The sequence below is a fragment of the Maylandia zebra genome, linkage group LG5 (genome assembly GCF_041146795.1).
Source record: "Maylandia zebra isolate NMK-2024a linkage group LG5, Mzebra_GT3a, whole genome shotgun sequence".
Classification (NCBI taxonomy): Eukaryota; Metazoa; Chordata; class Actinopteri; order Cichliformes; family Cichlidae; genus Maylandia; species Maylandia zebra.
The window spans coordinates 34,651,761-34,671,119 of NC_135171.1; the positions used below are offsets into that span (position 1 = coordinate 34,651,761).

Here is a 19,359-nt window from a genome sequence, read left to right on the forward strand (position 1 = left end):
ATGCCATGCTTGTTTAACCTCTGACTGCTAACCACTGCTCAGTACACAGAGTCCAACATACCACCAACACCACGAGCAACCACCTTTCCATAATGCCAAAGCAGACACAGTGTGACCTCCCAAATACCAAAGGCATGCTGTGAGAATTTCTGCTGATACATTTAGCGGTCTATTGGAACAGTCAATCTGTTCATTTCAATTAGAGATTATTTTACCAAATAAAATGTCTCATGTTAATGTTTATTGACCAATAAAGTCCATAGTACAGTGATCATATGACTATAGACCTCGTGAAGCTGCCAGTCAAAACCTTTAAGTTAGATAGTTTGCCTATAAAATGAAATTATAGGCATTATAAGTCTGAACCTCGAACCATGGAGTATGGTAATAACCATTCCTAATGTAATTGTAATTAATGAGAATATGCTGGAATCCATCTTAGTTTTATTTGAATCTGGTGCAATTTAAATCTTCATATCAATATACAGTGCTGATGGGATTTTTATGTTCTCAACAGTAATGTTTGAAAAGTGTTGACTCAGAATCTCCAATGCCAGATTGAATGAACAGTCATAATGTATTTCCAGTGACAACTGCAAAGTGATCGCTTTCATAGAGATGCGTAAGATGAGCCTCGAGCCTTTACCAGCGTTGTAATATGGATTTTTACCAACTATCCATGTAAGGGTTTCTATGTGCTCCAAACGTTTATCACCGAACAAAAAGGAGTGTCCCCTTTGAAATATTGGGTAGTGAGAAGAGCACAAGTTGAAGGCGGATAACTGATCAGAGACGACAAAAAACAAAAAGTGAGTACAACTTATGTTATTAGAAAAAATGTGTGTTAGTAATTTTAATGAGTGTCCCAAAAGAACTGCTAAACTAATATTCTAAACATGAGGTTTGACTGAAATTCTTATGCAGTGCTTTTGACAACCAAGCAAATTCGGCAAGACTTTTAGTACTATTTTATAACAATGGCACACCAAAAAGGTATTATTTGATAAGACCTATATTAGGACTGAAAGTGCAGTCTAGTTCTAGTAAATGAGTATCCTGTAAATTTACACCTATAATAATTTCCCAAACATAATTTAATAAAGAAAATCATCAAGACATTTTCAGTTGCTATAGAAGTCAAATAATACTGAAAACAGAAAAACAGAAGACAAAGATCCTGGAGATTTTATGACTTGGTTGTATATTACCAAAATTGCTATATCAAAGTGATATCTTTCTGCAATGTTATCTTCTTGTGTGGTAGTACAACCTTTAATGCAATACAGTCAAAAAATCAATTTCTACAACAATTCTATGAAAAGGAGAAACATTAATTGACCTTTTGAGATCAGTCCAAACATTTAAGATCTCAACAATGAATGACATTTAACTGTGTGACTTTCCCATTTGGCTTCCCATGACTTACAAAAGACTGAACCTATAAACTAGGTCTGAACTACAGACACTGTGACACATCAAAGCTTAAGCTTTTTTTCTGGGTTGTAGATGAAGGTCAGATATGCTTTTTTTTTCTCACATTTTCAGTGTCTCTTTTATGGTCCTAAAAATAAAACACTGCATAAAAAAGCCTTATGGCCATAATCTTGATATAAGGTCCATTTTGTTCTAATTAAAAGCCTCTCAGCTCTATAGCCATTAAAATAATTACTTAACTAACTTAAAGATTAAAAATAACCTATACGAAACATATCTTTGGTTTACTATCCACTGTTATTTAAGGTTCCACTTTTCACTTAAGAAAAGTTCAGTGTACTGAACCTGAAGTTTATTTTTAAATTAGACTTAAAGAAGTGCAGTCATCTTCTTTTGATGCTATTATGACCTGGATGACTAAGAGCCTACATAGAGATATCCCTAAGGAGTATTATAAAGCTAAAGAGCAGTTTTAAGCATTGATGGCATAAAAAAAAGATATACAGGTTACTTCATCGCCTTATCACTTTGATATAAACACACTGAGCTCTCTTCTATGTTTGGATCCTGAGCAGTTAAATTGTTGGCACAGCCACCTGACTCCACGGGCAGTTGGGTGGAGTGAGTCACTAGGTGGGATTTCACATTCCCCATTTACAGTGTCCCAGCATGTCTCCAACTGTCTGCACAAGTCACGCGTCAAGGAAGTCAAGGAATTCCCAGTTTAATGATACATGAGAAGATGCTTGAAGGCAGGATTTCTCAAACTCTAGTTGCCCATGGCTCTGTTTCTAGGTGCCCTTGATTCTTGCAACACTAGCAGCTACTAGAAAAGAATGGTTAAGTGAGACTCACTATAACTGACTGCAAAAGAAAAAAAAATATTAAGACTTCTCATAATTTTTGCTGCAGTAAAGAAATACTATATTTTTTTCTAGATGTTTCCTTTATGAAATGTATTTAATAATCTCAGCAAAAGAAACTACTTACCTGCAAAAAATAAATAGATAAACAAATAACTGATAAAAAAAAAACTTTGTTCAAGTTTCCTGCAAACTGCTGATTATGTAGATATAAGGGAAACATAATAAAATACATAAAGGATGAATTTGGTCATATATGGACAATATGAAGTATGAGTACTGAAAACTGGACCTTTTTTATCATGTCAACATGCAGCAATTTTCTTTCATTATTATTCAAGGCTAAATTTGTATAAAATGCATAAAACATAACATCCACTCACCCATTACATCATTAGTTACATCTTGCTAGAACTGAGTTTGGCTCATGTTGACACGATAGCATCACAGAGTTGGTGCAAATCCATGCAAATCTCCTATTCCAGCACATCCTAAACCTGCTCTGCTGGATTGAGATATGGTGACTGTGGAAGCTATTTAAGTACAGTGAACTCATTGTCATGTTTAAGAAACCAGTTTGAAATAATTTAAGCTTTGTGACACGACACCTGGCTAGAAGTAGCTTCCAAAAGATGTGTACACAGTGGCCATAAATGGCTGGATTTGCTCAGTGACAATACTCAGCAAGGATGGGGTGTTTTTATACAATGTTCAACAGGTAGCTCCATGCCCTCCTGGGTTTTAATTGCACCTTAGAACACATATGCATCAACACTACAATGAGCGGGTGGAGGGAGGTTTGGAGTCTTCTCCCACCCCCATTCTCTGCGGCCTGCTGGAGCGGGAGGGCTAGTAGGAGGAGTTGGCCGTCCGACTGCGGTCTGGGGTGTGGGGCCTCCCTGCTGCTGCGGAGTCGGGGTGGTCTGCCTCTCCCCACCGCAGGGAAAAGGGTAACACCACCTGGGTCTGGGTGCAATTCCCCCCTCCAGGGGCAAGGGTACCTAGACCCGGTTTGTAGAGTACGCTTGGGGAGTGTGATTGTGTGTACAGCGTCTCTTTATGTCTGTCTCCACGTTGGTTGAGTGTGGAGTGAGTGCATATGAGAGCATGAGGGTGGGAATGGATGTTTGTGTCTGTGTGTGCCCGTATGTCTGTGTCTATATGTCAGGTTGGGTATCAGACGCCACCTCTCTGGGCCCTCCAAGGTTTGGAGGCCTATCTCCACCCACCACCACTTCCCCTGCCGGTGGCGGACTCCCTCAGGTGTCGGTGTGTTGGTGGTTCTTTGTATCTGGGGGTGGGCGTTCGGGTACACACCGGCTCACTCCTTGGCGGCCGCTTGTCGGGGCCTGGGGCCTGGGGCTCGCTCGGGCCCCTTTGGAGGTGGGGTGCCCCCGGCCTCTCGGCCTGGGGCTCGGTCACTCAGGCACAGCTGGGGGCCGGCGGAGCTCACGGGCGCGTCACTGCAACTCCCCCTGACTTCTGCTCCGCGGCTGCTGGGCGAGCCCTCATCTGGGACTCTCCTCAGCTCTTACTGGAACAGTGGCGCGGCTGCCCCTCTGTTGGTCTTCCATGGTCTCTTGTGTTCTGGGGGCCTCTGGATGTCTGGAGTTTTGATCTCCTCCATACCCGCTTCACACCCTGGAGGACGGGGCTGTGGCCCCCCCACACTCCCTAGCAGATCATTACATGGAGAAACCTTTGGAATGCAAGCATGCTGATCCACACAGGTATGCACACATGGGTATTCACAGACGCGGACTAAAGCTTTCTTGGCTGCTGCCTCAAAGCACACTGTGCGCTGTCTATCTTGCGTGCTGCACAATATCGTTTATTATTTAGTAAATATTGATATCTATGACTAGCTAGTTTATTGTGATGGTGCTTTGTTTTCTCTATTATTATGTTGCTCTTTGTTGTTTGCTGTCTCCTCTGTTTGTTTGTTTTTTTTTTTGTTTTTTTTTCTCCATACAGGTGACCCAGGAGTTCTTTTTTTTTTTCTCTCTCTTCCCCCCCCTTCTCACCGTCTCTTCTCCCCTTTGGTTTTCTTTCTTTCTCTCCCCCTCTTTCTCTCATTCATTCCCCCTGTCCTATTTATTAAAAAAAAAAAAAAAAAAAATGACAAAGGATGAACTGAAGCTCTGCCATCACGTAATGTCGCATACTGCTGTTTCTGATGTCATTTAAAAAAAAAAAAAAAAAAAAAAAAACATGCAGCAATTTTCTTTCATTATTATTCAAGGCTAAATTTGTATAAAATGCATAAAACATAACATCCACTCACCCATTACATCATTAGTTACATCTTGCTAGAACTGAGTTTGGCTCATGTTGACACGATAGCATCACAGAGTTGGTGCAAATCCATGCAAATCTCCTATTCCAGCACATCCTAAACCTGCTCTGCTGGATTGAGATATGGTGACTGTGGAAGCTATTTAAGTACAGTGAACTCATTGTCATGTTTAAGAAACCAGTTTGAAATAATTTAAGCTTTGTGACACGACACCTGGCTAGAAGTAGCTTCCAAAGGATGTGTACACAGTGGCCATAAATGGCTGGATTTGCTCAGTGACAATACTCAGCAAGGATGGGGTGTTTTTATACAATGTTCAATTGTTTGAAACACTCTGGCCATTCTCCTCTGACCTCTAGCATCAAAAGGCATTTTCACCTAGAAAACCGAAGGTCACTTTTCTCTTTTTTGAACCATTCTCTGTAAATAATTTCTGAAACACTCAGACCAGCGTGTCTGGTACCAACAATCGTGCCATATTCAAAGTCACTTCAGTCACCCTTTTTCCCCCCATTCTGATGCTTAGTTTGAACTTCACTTGGTTGTCTTGACCATTTCAACATACCTAAATGCACTGGCTTCCTGCTATGTGATTGGCTGATTAGATATTTCCATTAACAAGCAGTTGAACAGGTGTAACGAATGAAGTGTAATGAAGTGGCTGGTGAGTAGATGTAAGGCTTTTTAATACTAATAAAATCAGCTTTGATTATAATGACAGCATTAGTTAACAGTGACAGTCTTTCTTTGTACTTTAGCCACACAAGGATCGCACCTCTGATCTGATAATCAACAATCAAACATCGCCATGAGTTCAAAAACAAACCAGGACCCAAAAGCCTTCGGTAAGTATGAAAAATGTGATATTATATATTATATTATATATTTCTAGCTTCTATAAAAACAGCGACAGCTGCTGAGTCTAGCAAGTCTACCATGGGAAATAAAGGGATGGAGGTTTAGGTTCCTTTATTTGTACCCATAAGTAGGATTAACTATCATTCAGGATCAGACTTCTTAACTCTCATTGACTTGCTAATGTGAAACATCAAATACAAACTATGAACAGCTATTCCCTAATAAAACAGAGCCAGATGAGACTGAAATCATTAATGGGCCAGCTTTGTAGTATACCAGTGTTTCACAGTTGACAAGCTCACTGTTCTTACAACATTTTGTCGGCTGCACATCCATCTGACCTACATCACACCTTGGGTGATCAGCTAATTCAGTTTAGATCATTCATCAAGCCTGGAGATAATAAAACCCCAGCTGGATTACTCAAGATAATTCTAAACTACAGACTGCAATAAATGTTTTCAAATATTACTGTTGTGCTGCAGACGTTGCTGATTCTGCCTGTGGGTAGCTATAACAGAGAGCAGGCATTTCTGCTTCTATCCAGGATAAAAATGAACTGAGAAAACAAATGTTGCAAAAAAGGACTCGGAGCACACTTTCTCTCATGGCAACTGCAGGCAAATCTACTAAAAAACTGGAGAATCGTGTAAATGATGTCTATCGTTATTTTATGCATATATTTATCTCTTTTGATGTTTAACATGGTGTCATTCTTCATTGTCACCTGTATCTGAACTGAACTGACCATTTTTGTGTTCACTCCAATGCTATGCATTTACTGTTTAATGAAGAATTCCCTATGGTTATGACACATATTTAATTTTGGAAAAATTATATGAATAACAATTAGGATTAATAATTCTTTCTGCACTGCCGTACAGTCTGCTATTCTCACACTGAATAATTTGTGTGTGTGTGTGTGTGGGGGGGGGGGGGGGGGGGGGTCCACTGCCCAGGGCCTATGGCTCTATAATAACCCGTTTACATCACAGCTGGACTCCTATCTAGCTCTAAAGACATTTTAGGGATTATTAAATCAAAAAGGATGCCTCATAAATGAGATATTTTAGTTTTCTTCTTCACAAGGAGGATAATCTGCAGAGTCTACAGTATTGAAACAAACTGACATACACGTTCACTGTGATTTTACTTGTAAAGATGAAAATAAAAAAATAAATGAATGGACATTATAAAAAGTAAGCATATGGTTTAGCTGGGTTTACAGCAGGAATATCTACTTTATACAGTCAACAAATTCTTACCGAATGTGTTCCTGCCAAGGTTCCTGCTGCCAAAAATCCAAAAAATTCTTCATGTAGTAATTGCTATGCAGAAAAAAAGCAAAAATGCTCTCCTGCTAGATTATGTCTAAATCGATGCTTCAGTAACAAGGTCATAAGAATCGTGCTTGTGTCCAGATGATATAAGCATGTGCATCAACCCATTGACAGATTACACATACAGTTTGATGAATATTAAATAAATGCCCTCAAACTATGTTAAGGCCACAGAAAAAAAATAAGCAGAGTAGACAATCTCAAAGTGACTCACAGAAGGCATGACCAAAGAAGTTATCCCTGGATACTCCATGTCTGATCAGATTTGTTTTGGGTTTTTTTGTTTTGTTTTGTTTATTTCCTCCTCACTGAATAAATCTGAATATGATTGGTATCTCCATATTTAACTCTGGCATAGTTTGGTAACAAAAGTATGGTTTAATATGATATATTTAAAAAATATATTACAATGACGCTCAGACAGATTGGATTATATATGCTGAATTATGTTAATATAAATGTAGTAGTAAACACGTACTAAATGTACAAGCCCCAGAGTACTTAATGCAGCTGAGCTGAACACCATGCATTTATCTAAAACCAGCAATAAGTTAAATAAACTTAGTGCTCTATAACATGTCTATATGATTGGAATTTTGGATAAGAGCAAAAAAACAAACAGAAAACCCTGAAAAATATGCTATGTGTCTTTTTTGTTCTCACAAAGAACACAGTTAGTGTTTAATACAGTAACAGGTCCTAAAACTTAGTTTTGATCTACTGACTTTACAACTCTATAATGACTTCTTAAATAGACACACTTACAACTTGTCCAAGTCACTTTTTTGGTTAAAATAAAAAGAAATAAAAATAAATGAAAAAGTATCATGCTGACAGGTTAAAACCATCTAATTTTAAAATCAAAGTCCTCCAAAAATCTATACATAAATTAAGCATTTAACCAAAAAATTACATTAAATTAATACATTAAATTAATTAAACAACAAAAAATGTGTAGAATTTAATCCAAACTTCAGCTTAGTCAATAGAGTTTAACATATTTCAAGATCTTGCCATGACCTAGCTGTAATGTTAAGAAAAGTAAGGAAATGGTGACCTCTTGTGAAATTCCAGTGTGAAACTGCAACTGTTCTAAATAATATATACTCTGCAGACACATGCATTTGTAACATCTATGTTTTTCTGTTGGTAGCGGGCTTCCTGTTCATGTTTACATTCATAGCATCAACCAGCTATGCTGTTAAACACTAAACCTTCCCTTGACAGTGGCTATCAAGAAAAGGTCCAGGGTTCCTGGGGTTATGATCACTCAGACTGTGGAGCAACTGCCACCAGGGAAATCGACCCCCGACTTTACCCGCAAACCAATTGCTGTGACTGTCCAAGAAGGTAGAAAAACAACCATAGCCAGTGAAACTGACAATAACCATAGAGCATAATTATTAACACCTGCATCACTGTCATGATTTGATTATTTCAGGTAAAAAAACCTTTTTCAAAGCTATGGTTAGTGGAGAGCCAGCACCAACTGTGACATGGGGGCGTAATAAAGGTGAAATAGATGACCCAGAAAAGTACAAGACTAGATATGATGAAAGAGCTCGAGAACACATTCTTGAGGTAAGAACAAAATAAAAGGATTGGGCTAATGATAATTTCCCAACTTTAATTTTTCAAGCTAAACATTTTTGAAGTCATGAAATTCTTTTTTGAATATTCATTAACAATTAAAACAACAGTTGTAACTAAGTGTACAATATGCATTTACTTTTAGATTGAGGTAAGCTTGTAGTAATTGTAGGTGTCACGGGCCTGCAGCTGCAGACTGTGTGGCGAGAGGATAAGGACCCAAACGTGGACACTTGAAAATATGAGTGGGTTTAAACAAAAGGGGAGCCTTTTATTTAGGCTGAATGAAAATACAAATAGAAGTCAAACGAAAACTTAACCAAGACTTAACTAATAAACTAAACTGAGCGAACTAAAGCTAAACACTAAACACAGGGATTACGGAAAATGAGACCTGGACATGGAAACCTGGAACATGGAGCATGAAATGCAGGCAACCTGACAGGGTACAAAGAAAAAACAGAGGGTGATTAAGGAGAGTGGAAACAGAAACATGGCTGGGAAAAATAGACATAACCACACAGGGGAAGCCACACTAAACACACTGAACACGGGATGAGAGACTGTCAAAATAAAATAGGAAACACACTAGGATGCAGACTGAGACACGCACTTGACACAGGAGGAAAGAACGCACATAGGAACAAGACGGACTGGGAAGATGAAGGGAGGAGACAACAAGAGGGAAACATGGAAGCGAGGAAGAGAGGGAGCGAGACCAAACACAGACACGACTGGAGAAACATACACAGAAGACATGACAGACTGATAATAAACTCGAACTTAAAACATCTTCATAATGCGATGGAAGAAATAAACGAGAGATAACCTCAAGCCTAAAATATCCTAATAAAGCAAAGGGTCATGAACCAAAAGGAAAACCCAAAAAGCTTGGTCATAGACCCCAAACCATGACATATGGTGTTAAAGCTCCATAACCAAGTTTAACTTTTTTTGGGAGATAGACTCAGATATTGATTCCACTGTTGTCAAATATTTACATATTTCACGTGAGAATCATTTTTTGTCAGATAATCAACATCAATCCAGACCAAGCAGACACTTACAAGTGCTTTGCCACCAATGAATACGGAAAAGCTGTCTGCACCACCACTCTCAATGTCATTGCAGGTGAGCTTTATAGTTAACAATAAAAACTGAGTTAAACAACTTTACAATATACCATGTCTGGTAATTAATGACTTCTTGTTCTATTGTGGTTTTCATGCATGTATGAAGCCGGCTTCAGGAAGAAGAGCCAGGGAGGTAAGAAAGCATACTTTAACATGAAGTGGTTTACTCTTTCTAATAGCGTCCAATCCACAAGTTTCTTTTTAGAATTACAGACTTTTAGCATATTTATTCTTTGCAAAATTTTACTTCTATAGCAAAGATTTGTTTCTTTTTTATTGCAAAATAGTAAAATTTAAACAAAAACTTGACAGAGCCTTATAAGAATCCTTCACAATTAGATTTGGAAAAAAATACCACAAAGTGAAAAAAGTGTCCAGATGGCAGAATTTTATTTTAAATTTAAGTCAAAATGTCTTTCAGGAAGTCAGCAGGAACCACAGGATTTTAGATCAATGCTCAAGAAAACGTAAGTTCACATCAAAGTCAAATTATTCAAAATGTGTTCTGCGTGTTGTAATGGCCTCCAATGCCCTTTTTTAGTGTTGTTGTCACTAGGAAAAAGCAACTCCCACCACAGAAAGAGGGAGAAATTGATCCTAAACTCTGGGAACTGCTTATAAGTGCACCAAAGAAAGATTATGAAAAAATCTGCTTGGAATTTGGGGTTACTGACTTTCGGTGGATGTTGAAGAGATTGAACCAGATGAAGAAGGAAAGGGCAGACGAACAGGCAAAGGTACTGTATAAATTAACAGTTACACATGAATTCTGGATTTTGTATCCTGAACCAACGTTACTGAGTTTAACCAAGGAAGAAGGTTGACTTGCATCTTGAGCTTTACTTTAAACCCTGGTAGTTCATCCTGCTAAAGTCTGCTTGGTTATTTTAAATGTTTCTGATTTAATTCCTTCCTTCCATTTTTTCAAAACGTGATTATTTAAGCAGTAAAGTTTAAAACAACACTTGCAGACACATACATTAGATAAAACTTGTTATCTTTCCTTTATAGGTTGTAGAGCAGCTGGAAAATGTGAAACAAATTGAAGTGAAACCAAACGGAAAAGCTGAATTTGGATTTGACATGCAGCTATGGGATCCCAATAGTGCAGTTAACTTATACAAGGTGAATTTAAAAGCATTCTAAAACAGCAAAAAATAATAATAATTTTTAATTAAACTTGCTAAATAATAATTTAATAATGAAAATAAATACATAAATAATAATGTTACTACTTCTGTCTCAAAAGGATGGCGTAATGGTTCCTTATGCAGATGATGAAAATTCAAAACATAGCCTTAGGAAAAAAGGAACAAATTATATATTTAGCATTAAAGACCCTCAGCCAGAAGATGCTGGATTTTACCAGGTTGATGTCGAAGAGGCAAATGTTCTTACAACTGACTTCAGAGGCAAGTAAAACTACTCTTAAAGTTTATAAAACAAATCAAGTACATTTATATTTTGGAAATGAGATCATCTTGGGTTTCAAAATCTACCTTTTTTCCTCTCTTAGTGCCTGCAGTGGAGTTTGTAGACAAGATTAAGGATGCTAAGGCTGTTGAAAGTGAGGACGCTGTATTTCAGTGCGTCTTGTCAACACCACTCAACAGAATTACTTGGTCAAGAGAAGACTCCTCACTTGAACATGGGGACAAATATGAGATCACTGTCTCAGAGGACAAACTAACTCACACATTAAGAGTAAAAGATTGTGAAATTGCAGATAAGGGAGCATATTATGCCATTGCTGGTATTGCTTCCAGCAGGGCCTCTCTCATGGTGGAAGGTGGGACATTTTTCTTTTTTGTACTCACAAAGTACAATAATAAATAAAAATGCAAATGGTGTAATACAAAGATAAATAGTCTTGACTGTTTGATAGTCATGATATTATTGAACCTGTTTTGCTCATCATTTATATTTTAGTCAAACCTTTTGACTGAAATAACTGTTCTCTCTATGTGTGTCAACTATAACTCAGAGGATCCACATGGTCGGAAAGGTCGCAAGGGAACCAAAACCATTGGACATGATAACCTGTCTAACCAAGGCTTGGACAAGGCAAAGATTTCAAAAGAGAAAGATGACTTGGAGGCAGTCAATCGAGCACTTGCTGAAAAGAAAGCTGCAAACACACTCGGAGATGCGAAAGATGGGGGTGATGGAAGAGATGGTTTAGGGGCTGGGGATGGTTCCAGTGGTAAAATTGGCGATGGTTCTAGTGACAGGGATGGTGATGGAACTGATGGAGATGATAAGAACCACTTAAGAAGCGAAGAAGATGATAAAGATACAAAAGATGATGCGAGTAAGAAGAAGCAATCACGAACTGGGCCTTTGGTTCCTGACACTGCCTTAGGTAAAACTCCATACAACATGGTTTAAAGACTGAATAATGTATGCTCAGATTACAGATTATTATAATGTCAAAGATTTAGCTCAGCTATTCTCAAGGGTTAGTATCTGCAAATACTTGTAACTTGGCAATATCAGCCCATTTTCAATCAGTGTTTCAGGATGACTCCACTAAAGGTTCGATCAGATATAATGTTTGAGGCTTAAGTATCATTTCTATTCCAGAGGGAGAAAATGGACAAAAGTGAATGTGGTTCAATTTTTAGTGAAAGATAATCATCATACATATTTCCCAATCCCATCTGCTGTCCACAAGAAAGTGCATACTGTAATGATAAGGATTTTTAAATTAAATTGTGCGCTTATGTGCTTTCAGTTTTATCTCTATTGTAATTTGCTACTGATGTGTCATTTTAAAAATAATCAAATCAATAATTTGTTATATAACGTGATTATTTTTTACATTTTCACATGTAGATCGAGGTGTTCAATTTGTCAGTGGGCTATCAGATACGAATGCCAATATTGGAGAACGGGTGGAGATGTCTTGCAAACTAAGCAGTGAGACGTCAGAGGGGCACTGGTACAAAAATGGGAAACTGGTAAGTCAAAGGAGTAAAACAGGAGTGTAACAAATTGCCACAATTCACTGTATATGGAAATTACTATAACTACGACTTTGTTGTTTTTCTACAAATAACTAACATTTTATATAGTTAATCACTTTTTTACTGTTTATTTACTTATTTGTCTAGCTAACAAATGAAGATGGGGTAACAATTATCAAAGATGGAGCCTTTCACAGGCTGATAGTTGATTGCTGTAAAAAAGATGATGCAGCTGTGTACCGCTTTGAAGCTGAAGGACGTAAATCAGAAGCAACACTTAGTATTCAAGGTCAGAATAAAATGAGTAACATGGCTGTAGCACGGCAAAACATATCAAATAATTAGTGCTGTCAGTGTCAATCTCGTTAAAATGACGTTAACACCATAACCACATTAACACGGAAAATCTCTGTTAGTGAGTTACCGCGGATCGCCCCGTGTGTGGGGCTGCACAGTGTCAACGCGGTTATGGCGTTGACGACATTTTAACAAGATTAACACTGACAGCACTACAAATAATATAATAACACTTTTAAAAAAAAGTTCTCAATGTTTAAATAAAACACTTTTTCCCGTCTCTCCTATACTAAAGATCCACCAAAAATGGACCCTGATGCACTAGGAAATTTCACAAAGCCAGTCATTATAAAGGCAGGCGAAAATGCTGAATGGAAGCTGCCATTCTCAGGCCAAGCACCAATGACTATACAGTGGTACAAGAATGACGATGAGCTGCTGCCAGCCCTCAATGTGAAGATTGAAACGTCTGATTCTGAGAGTCAACTACGCCTTATTAAGTGTCAAAGAAAAGACAGTGGAGAGGTGAAAATCAAAATAAAAAATGAATTCGGTACAACAGAGGCAATATCCAAACTTATTGTACTGGGTGAGTTTTCCTCACATATAATTTGGCAGTTTCTGTGATAACAGCCGAGGACATGTTAGACATAAACAGGCTGTGGAAAAATAACATTTTCTACTTGAGCGTGCAAGTGGTATACTGGCAAATGTTTCACAAAAAAAGCCCTATGAATAAATAAACAAAGGCTTTTATCGCCACTGAAATGATAATGCTTTTAATTTTCCGGAGATGAATACAGCAATTAGAGGAGTATGTTTAGGAAATTATGACTTTGTAATAGCAAAAATTACAGACATTAGCTTAATTGTTACATATTATCTGGCATAATGACCTGTTCTAAGTTGGTTCTCTATTATATTTACAGTTTGTTTGCTTATGTTGTGCTTTATTTACTTTATAAATTAAGTAAATAAAGCACAAATTATATTGTTCGTAGTGGTGTGAATAGTGAATAATTTAGTTGGTAGCTGGTTTGAGGCCCATCCCCATGCAAGAATGGAGATATTGCTTTAAGAGCAGAGCCTGTCTACAGAGAAACCTGTGCAATTATTCACTACAGTCTAATTACCATAATGCATGAATTCCAGCATGGCCAACAGAAGTGTACTGGATTGAGGCTTTCAACATGAAAATATCCATTTATTACCTTAAAAGACAGTCATAGAAATAAATCCCTGCTTGTAAAATGACCGTGCGTCAAATAAAGGCCTTAAGCAACTTAAGTACATTTTAAAAAATGCCCTGGTTGCTAGTTGAACAAAAACGGTATGGCAAAATGTAGAATGTGCAAAGATAAATGCCTCTGACGCATTTCTTGTCATGTTGTCAACAGACAAACCAACCCCTCCACAAGGGCCTGTGGACATTATGGAAAGTGCTGTGACATCTGTTGAATTCAAATGGAAACCACCAAAAGACAATGGCGGATGTCCGATCGCAAACTACATCATAGAGCGACAACAAGTAGGCCGAAATAAATGGACAAGTCTTGGTGAGATACCCGGCAACAGCCCAAGTTTCAAAGATTCAGATGTGGACCCTGGAAGGAGATACTGCTACCGGATTAGAGCAAAGACTGCAGAAGGTATCAGTGACTACCTGCAGACAGAGGACATACCAGCTGGTGTATTACGTAAGTTTTCAGTTAATGCCTTCTTCTTCATTACTTTTTCTTTGTTCAGTTTAGAAGGAAGTATTACAAGGCATGTCTTTTTAGTATCCAGGTGGAAACACTTTGTTTATTGCAGTAAAACCCTGACTAGCCGCTAATAAAATGTTTTGGGAGAAGTTAAAAGAAATCCATAAAGAATATATACAAAGCTATGTTAAATATATTAAAAACACTGTCTCTGAATTTATGTGTCTAATAAATACCCTTCCATTTACACATTCTTTAGTTTTCAGCCACCTGCTAATTATGGATGACGGAAATAATAAAAGTAATGTTGAGAAACATGGCATGGCAACATTGATTAATTAACTCACTTTCACTTTTCTGTGTCATATATCCCCCGCAGGTTATCCTGGACCACCAGCTGTACCCAAAGTGGTCAGTGCCTTTAAAGACTGCATTAATCTGGCATGGAGTCCTCCATGTGACACTGGAGGAACCAAAATAGTGGGATACAATTTGGAAAAGAACAAGAAAGGCACCAATTACTGGAGCCTTGTAAATCAAAAGGGGCCAATTACAGGTATACAACTTAAATGCTGAGGTGCAGGACATTTAGCTCAAGAGTAAAAATAAATGCTTGTGATGTACCTGTACACATCAGTGCAGATTTGTATTGATATAATTGCTCCTTCTGTTGTCTATAGATACAAAGTATGCAGTTAAAGACGTATTTGAAGGAGCAGCATATGAATTTCGAGTGTCAGCTGTCAACCTGTCTGGTGCTGGAGATCCCAGCATTCCATGTGACACAGTTATTGCAAGAGATCCAATGAGTAAGTTAATCACACAGACTTATGTTTTACTGTATTTGGGGGGATTTTTCAGTCATGAAAGTCATTCTTTAAAGTAAATATAATTCTCTCTGTCGTGTAATATAAAAGCTTCATTCTCACCTTACTGTTATTGCAGAACCCCCAGGCAAAGTCACAGACCTTAAATTAACATCTTCCAATTACATGACATTTTCGCTGGCTTGGACTAAACCTAAGGAAGTGCAAGGGGTAGAAGATGAAGCCCAAGGGTATTATGTGGAGATCAGACCAATAGAGAGCCTTGAATGGACCCGCTGTAATACCACCCCAATTACTCTAACATCCTACACTGTGCTTGGCCTTAAGGCAATGGCCACATACTGGGTGAGAGTAATTGCCACCAATTATGGAGGTGATGGAGAACCTCAGAGCTTTGATAATTATATCATTGCTATGCCTCCTCCTGGTAAGAAATGCAGTTTTTATAGTTTGGTTATTGGTTATTTCTAAAATGAGATATATTTATATTTATTTTTCACAAAATGCCAAAGAAAATATGCAGTTTTTCTTCTAATACAACACACCTACAGAGAGGAACAATTGTCTCGAAAAAGCTTACAGCTGTCAAAAAATAATGTTTGTGTGCTATACACCCATTTAATATCTGTAGATATACGAGACGGCGGGTGAGAATTGTTGTGACAAGACAGGTTATGACTGAAAACACATCTGATAGGATTATAAAGCCCAGCATGGACAAAAAAAACTGCACTTCAAATGCATCATATCACCAAGCATAGCAATTTAAATCTGTAGTTCAAACTCAAAGAAGAATTGTAAAAGAAAAACTAATGAGTGCATTTAACATCTTATTAATTGTTAGTTTTATTCTCACTACTAGTACAGGTTTTCTGTGTAGCTGAATTATGACTAAAAAAAGGGAGGTCTAACAATGGAATTAAGGTTAATTATACCCTTTTTGTCAACTATACACAGAGCACGTCCTCATAATACAGTAGAGAGATTCAAAATATAGAACTCCCTCAGCAGCTTTATGAATTACAAATTTAATTGTATTGTATTCTAAATCTATCCCTCACAGTCAAACCAAGGTTTAAAGACCGCAACATGAAGACCTTTGTGGTGGTGAAATCTGGAAACACTGTTCGCCTCAACATCAACTTTGAGGTATTATTCCACAGGCTTTTACTCTGTTCACTGTGTGAGAATCTAATCAATGCTGTTAGTTAATATAGCAATATATTAATTTGACTCCTATGCTGTCATCTACAGGCGTCTCCCATGCCTGAAATATTTTGGTTAAAAGATGGTATTCCAGTACCAAAGCATGTAACCATTACCAACTCTGATAAAGGATCTCAACTCTTAATTCCTACATCTGAGAGGACGGACACTGGCATTTATACCATTACTGTCAAGAACATGGTTGGCCAGGAAAGCTTCAATGTTGAAATCAGAGTTACAGGTAACTGTCCAAGAGCCATAGCAATGGTTTGTCATTGTTAGGCTAAATAAGACCATATATTGTAGCCAAATTAGAGTAAAACTATGAAATCTACTTATCCTGTAAGTTGGCTGGATACAGTTGCATGGTAATTGCGGTACAGAATAATAACTTAATTTGGTGACTTGGATTCTATTTGTATTCATACTACCACGGAAACATATGTTTTAGCAAATACAATGTGATTAAAGTAGGAACAGAATACATGTATTTATAACTTAATGTACCACATAGGTTGTACTACTTTAAGATCACATTAAAGGTATGCAACACTGTAGATAAGGGAATGCTTAAAGCCATAATCCTGTGACTGTAACAAAATACTCCAGTCCAATTTTCTCTCTGCCTTTTACTTTGCCTATTTCAAGAAATCCCTTTTTCCCCCAAGCTACGCTTATTGCTGCAGCTAGCTGTACCTGTGTTAGGAGTTTTACTTGAATGAAAATCTTTCTAATTCAAAGCGTATCCGGCAGAAGCTGTACAAAAATCTATTTCCTGTCCAAACCATCAAGGGTACAATTTAGACTGAAAATCAGTAACCTAGCCCTGCTATATCAGTAAACAGTATTTTAAAATCTCTAAATTTTTCTCCAGATGATCCTAAACCTCCAGGTCCAGTGGAGCTGGAACAGAATATCCCAGGAACAGTGACACTGTCCTGGACTCCCTCTCCAGATGAAAAAAGGGATGACAGGCTGCACTACATGGTATCAAAGAGGGACTCCTTCAAACGGACTTGGAGAACAGTGGCAGACAACCTCTTTAACAACAAATTCACAGTTGTCAACATTTTACCTGGACGGCAGTATCACTTCAGGGTGTTTGCTAAAAATGACATGGGCCTTTCTCCACATTCCGAGTCCCCTGCATTTGAAACCAAAAAGGAAAAAGGTGTTTCAAGTTTTATCATGAAAACAATACAAAACTTGCAATCATTTTGCAAACTGTCAAACTAAATCACTGTTCCTAAGCTAAGCTAGGTTCTCAAGAAAGTGATGATTTCTTTAAACAGTAAACTATTAGATTTCCCTGACGTTCATTCATTGTTAGACTGGGGTTTGAGCCACAAATGTATAAAAATATTAATCAGATTGTCAATTAAGAAACTAAATAAGCCCTTTTCTGTATTCAATACAAAATAGCAAAGAAAGAAACAGGGGTCTCTGAGTGAGCGAGAATAAAATATGCACAGGCAGCCAATAACAGACGGCAAAACTGACAGTAAGAAAGTGCATGATAGCTATAAATATGGACTCATCTGTGAGCTTAAATGTGTCTGCTCATTACCCATGGTTATTAAAGATAAATGCATAACACACTTTTATCACAACCTTTACTTCAATCTAAGAAATCAGATTTGAAATCAACATAATGTTTAAATTTCACTAATTAATACTAACCATCCCTTATCATAAGTGTCCCAGTCTCCCCTACTTAATTATTATTTTTGTTAAAATATAATTACTTTTTGTAATTCTTTGTTTCAGAAAAGTTCCAAGTAAACAGGCCAGAGATAAAACACCGGATCTTCGATTCTCCTCCCTCATTTATTGTTCCCCTGAAGAGGCGTACAGCCCCACAAGGTTATGAATGCTACATGAGCTGTGCCATTAAGGGTGATCCAGCTCCACGTGTTACGTGGTACTGGAACAATATCAGCCTCAACACAAACACCAACTACCACATCACAAATGTATGTGGAGTCTGCTCCTTGCTTATATTGAGAGTGGGACCCAAAGACAACGGGGAATACAAAGTTGCCATACAGAACAAACTGGGCACTGCGGAGTCATCAATGATGCTGAATGTCAGAGGTATTCACAAGGTTTAACAATCATAAAGTTTTTACTAATTTGATTGTCTGTTGTAACATTTGAGTTTGCAGTATGTAGATTAAATAACCTTAGAGCAATATTGCTTTTTTTTGCAGAGTGAAGACAAGCCACAGCTCCTGGGAAGAAGCTGAACACACACCTATGTGGAAATAATATAACCAATAAATAAAATGTAATGGAAAATGTGGTCATTTTTGTTTAAATGGTGGATGTTGCAAAAATAGTTTAAAAATTGCTCTTTTTTAAAATTCTGGAAAGGGATCCAAAGCATTTTGAAAGAAAGACAGTTTGAACATTTCAACACAAATGTGAAGTGCCATTGCTAGTATCTTAAGATTACATTTTATTTTCCACAAATCACAAAATATCCAGGTTAACTGTGTACTGCAACTAGTATGAATTATGATGAAACAGCTCTCTCTTGAGGTGAATGTGCAGTGTGACACCTGAATGCTACAATAACAGAGTTAAAGACAGTCACATCAGATGGCAGAGAGATGGAAAATTTCCAGGTACAGAAAACATAAAAGACTGCATTTCCATCTTACTTCATATGTTTAAAATCAAAAGGCTTTAGTATTAATATATTAGTGTTTGAACTGCAGCAAAATGTTACAAGTCAAGCTCTTTCCTCTTTTATTGACCATGTAATGTGTAGTTTCAAACATTCCTCAAAATCATATTTTGTAGTAATTTAGTGGTAATGAAGCCATTTAGGCTTATGATTTATC

At 37.5% G+C, this 19,359-nt stretch overlaps 1 protein-coding gene across 1 annotated transcript; it reads left to right on the plus strand.

Annotated features, from left to right (window-relative positions):
* The first annotated feature begins 722 nt into the window (after positions 1 to 722).
* LOC101482885 (immunoglobulin-like and fibronectin type III domain-containing protein 1) lies at positions 723 to 18,810 on the plus strand. Its single transcript, XM_012918173.2, has 24 exons — positions 723 to 809; positions 5,352 to 5,438; positions 8,019 to 8,141; positions 8,233 to 8,372; positions 9,413 to 9,512; positions 9,621 to 9,647; positions 9,936 to 9,981; positions 10,056 to 10,251; positions 10,526 to 10,639; positions 10,764 to 10,926; positions 11,031 to 11,303; positions 11,499 to 11,876; positions 12,350 to 12,474; positions 12,628 to 12,769; positions 13,073 to 13,366; positions 14,175 to 14,474; positions 14,860 to 15,036; positions 15,161 to 15,289; positions 15,426 to 15,734; positions 16,371 to 16,456; positions 16,562 to 16,754; positions 17,388 to 17,684; positions 18,281 to 18,607; positions 18,724 to 18,810. Exons 2-24 carry the CDS (start codon positions 5,402 to 5,404, stop codon positions 18,726 to 18,728), a joined length of 3,981 nt encoding a protein of 1,326 aa, XP_012773627.2. The 5' UTR covers positions 723 to 809; positions 5,352 to 5,401; the 3' UTR covers positions 18,729 to 18,810.
* Positions 18,811 to 19,359: the final 549 nt, after the last annotated feature.

Bases quoted from the DNA above. Each gene is read 5' to 3' on its own strand.
- LOC101482885 (XM_012918173.2), top strand. From the start codon at position 5,402: ATGAGTTCAAAAACAAACCAGGACCCAAAAGCCTTCG. The intron at 8,142-8,232 runs GTAGAAAAACAA...TGATTATTTCAG, and splicing joins TGCTGTGACTGTCCAAGAAG to GTAAAAAAACCTTTTTCAAA. The intron at 10,640-10,763 runs GTGAATTTAAAA...CTGTCTCAAAAG, and splicing joins GTGCAGTTAACTTATACAAG to GATGGCGTAATGGTTCCTTA.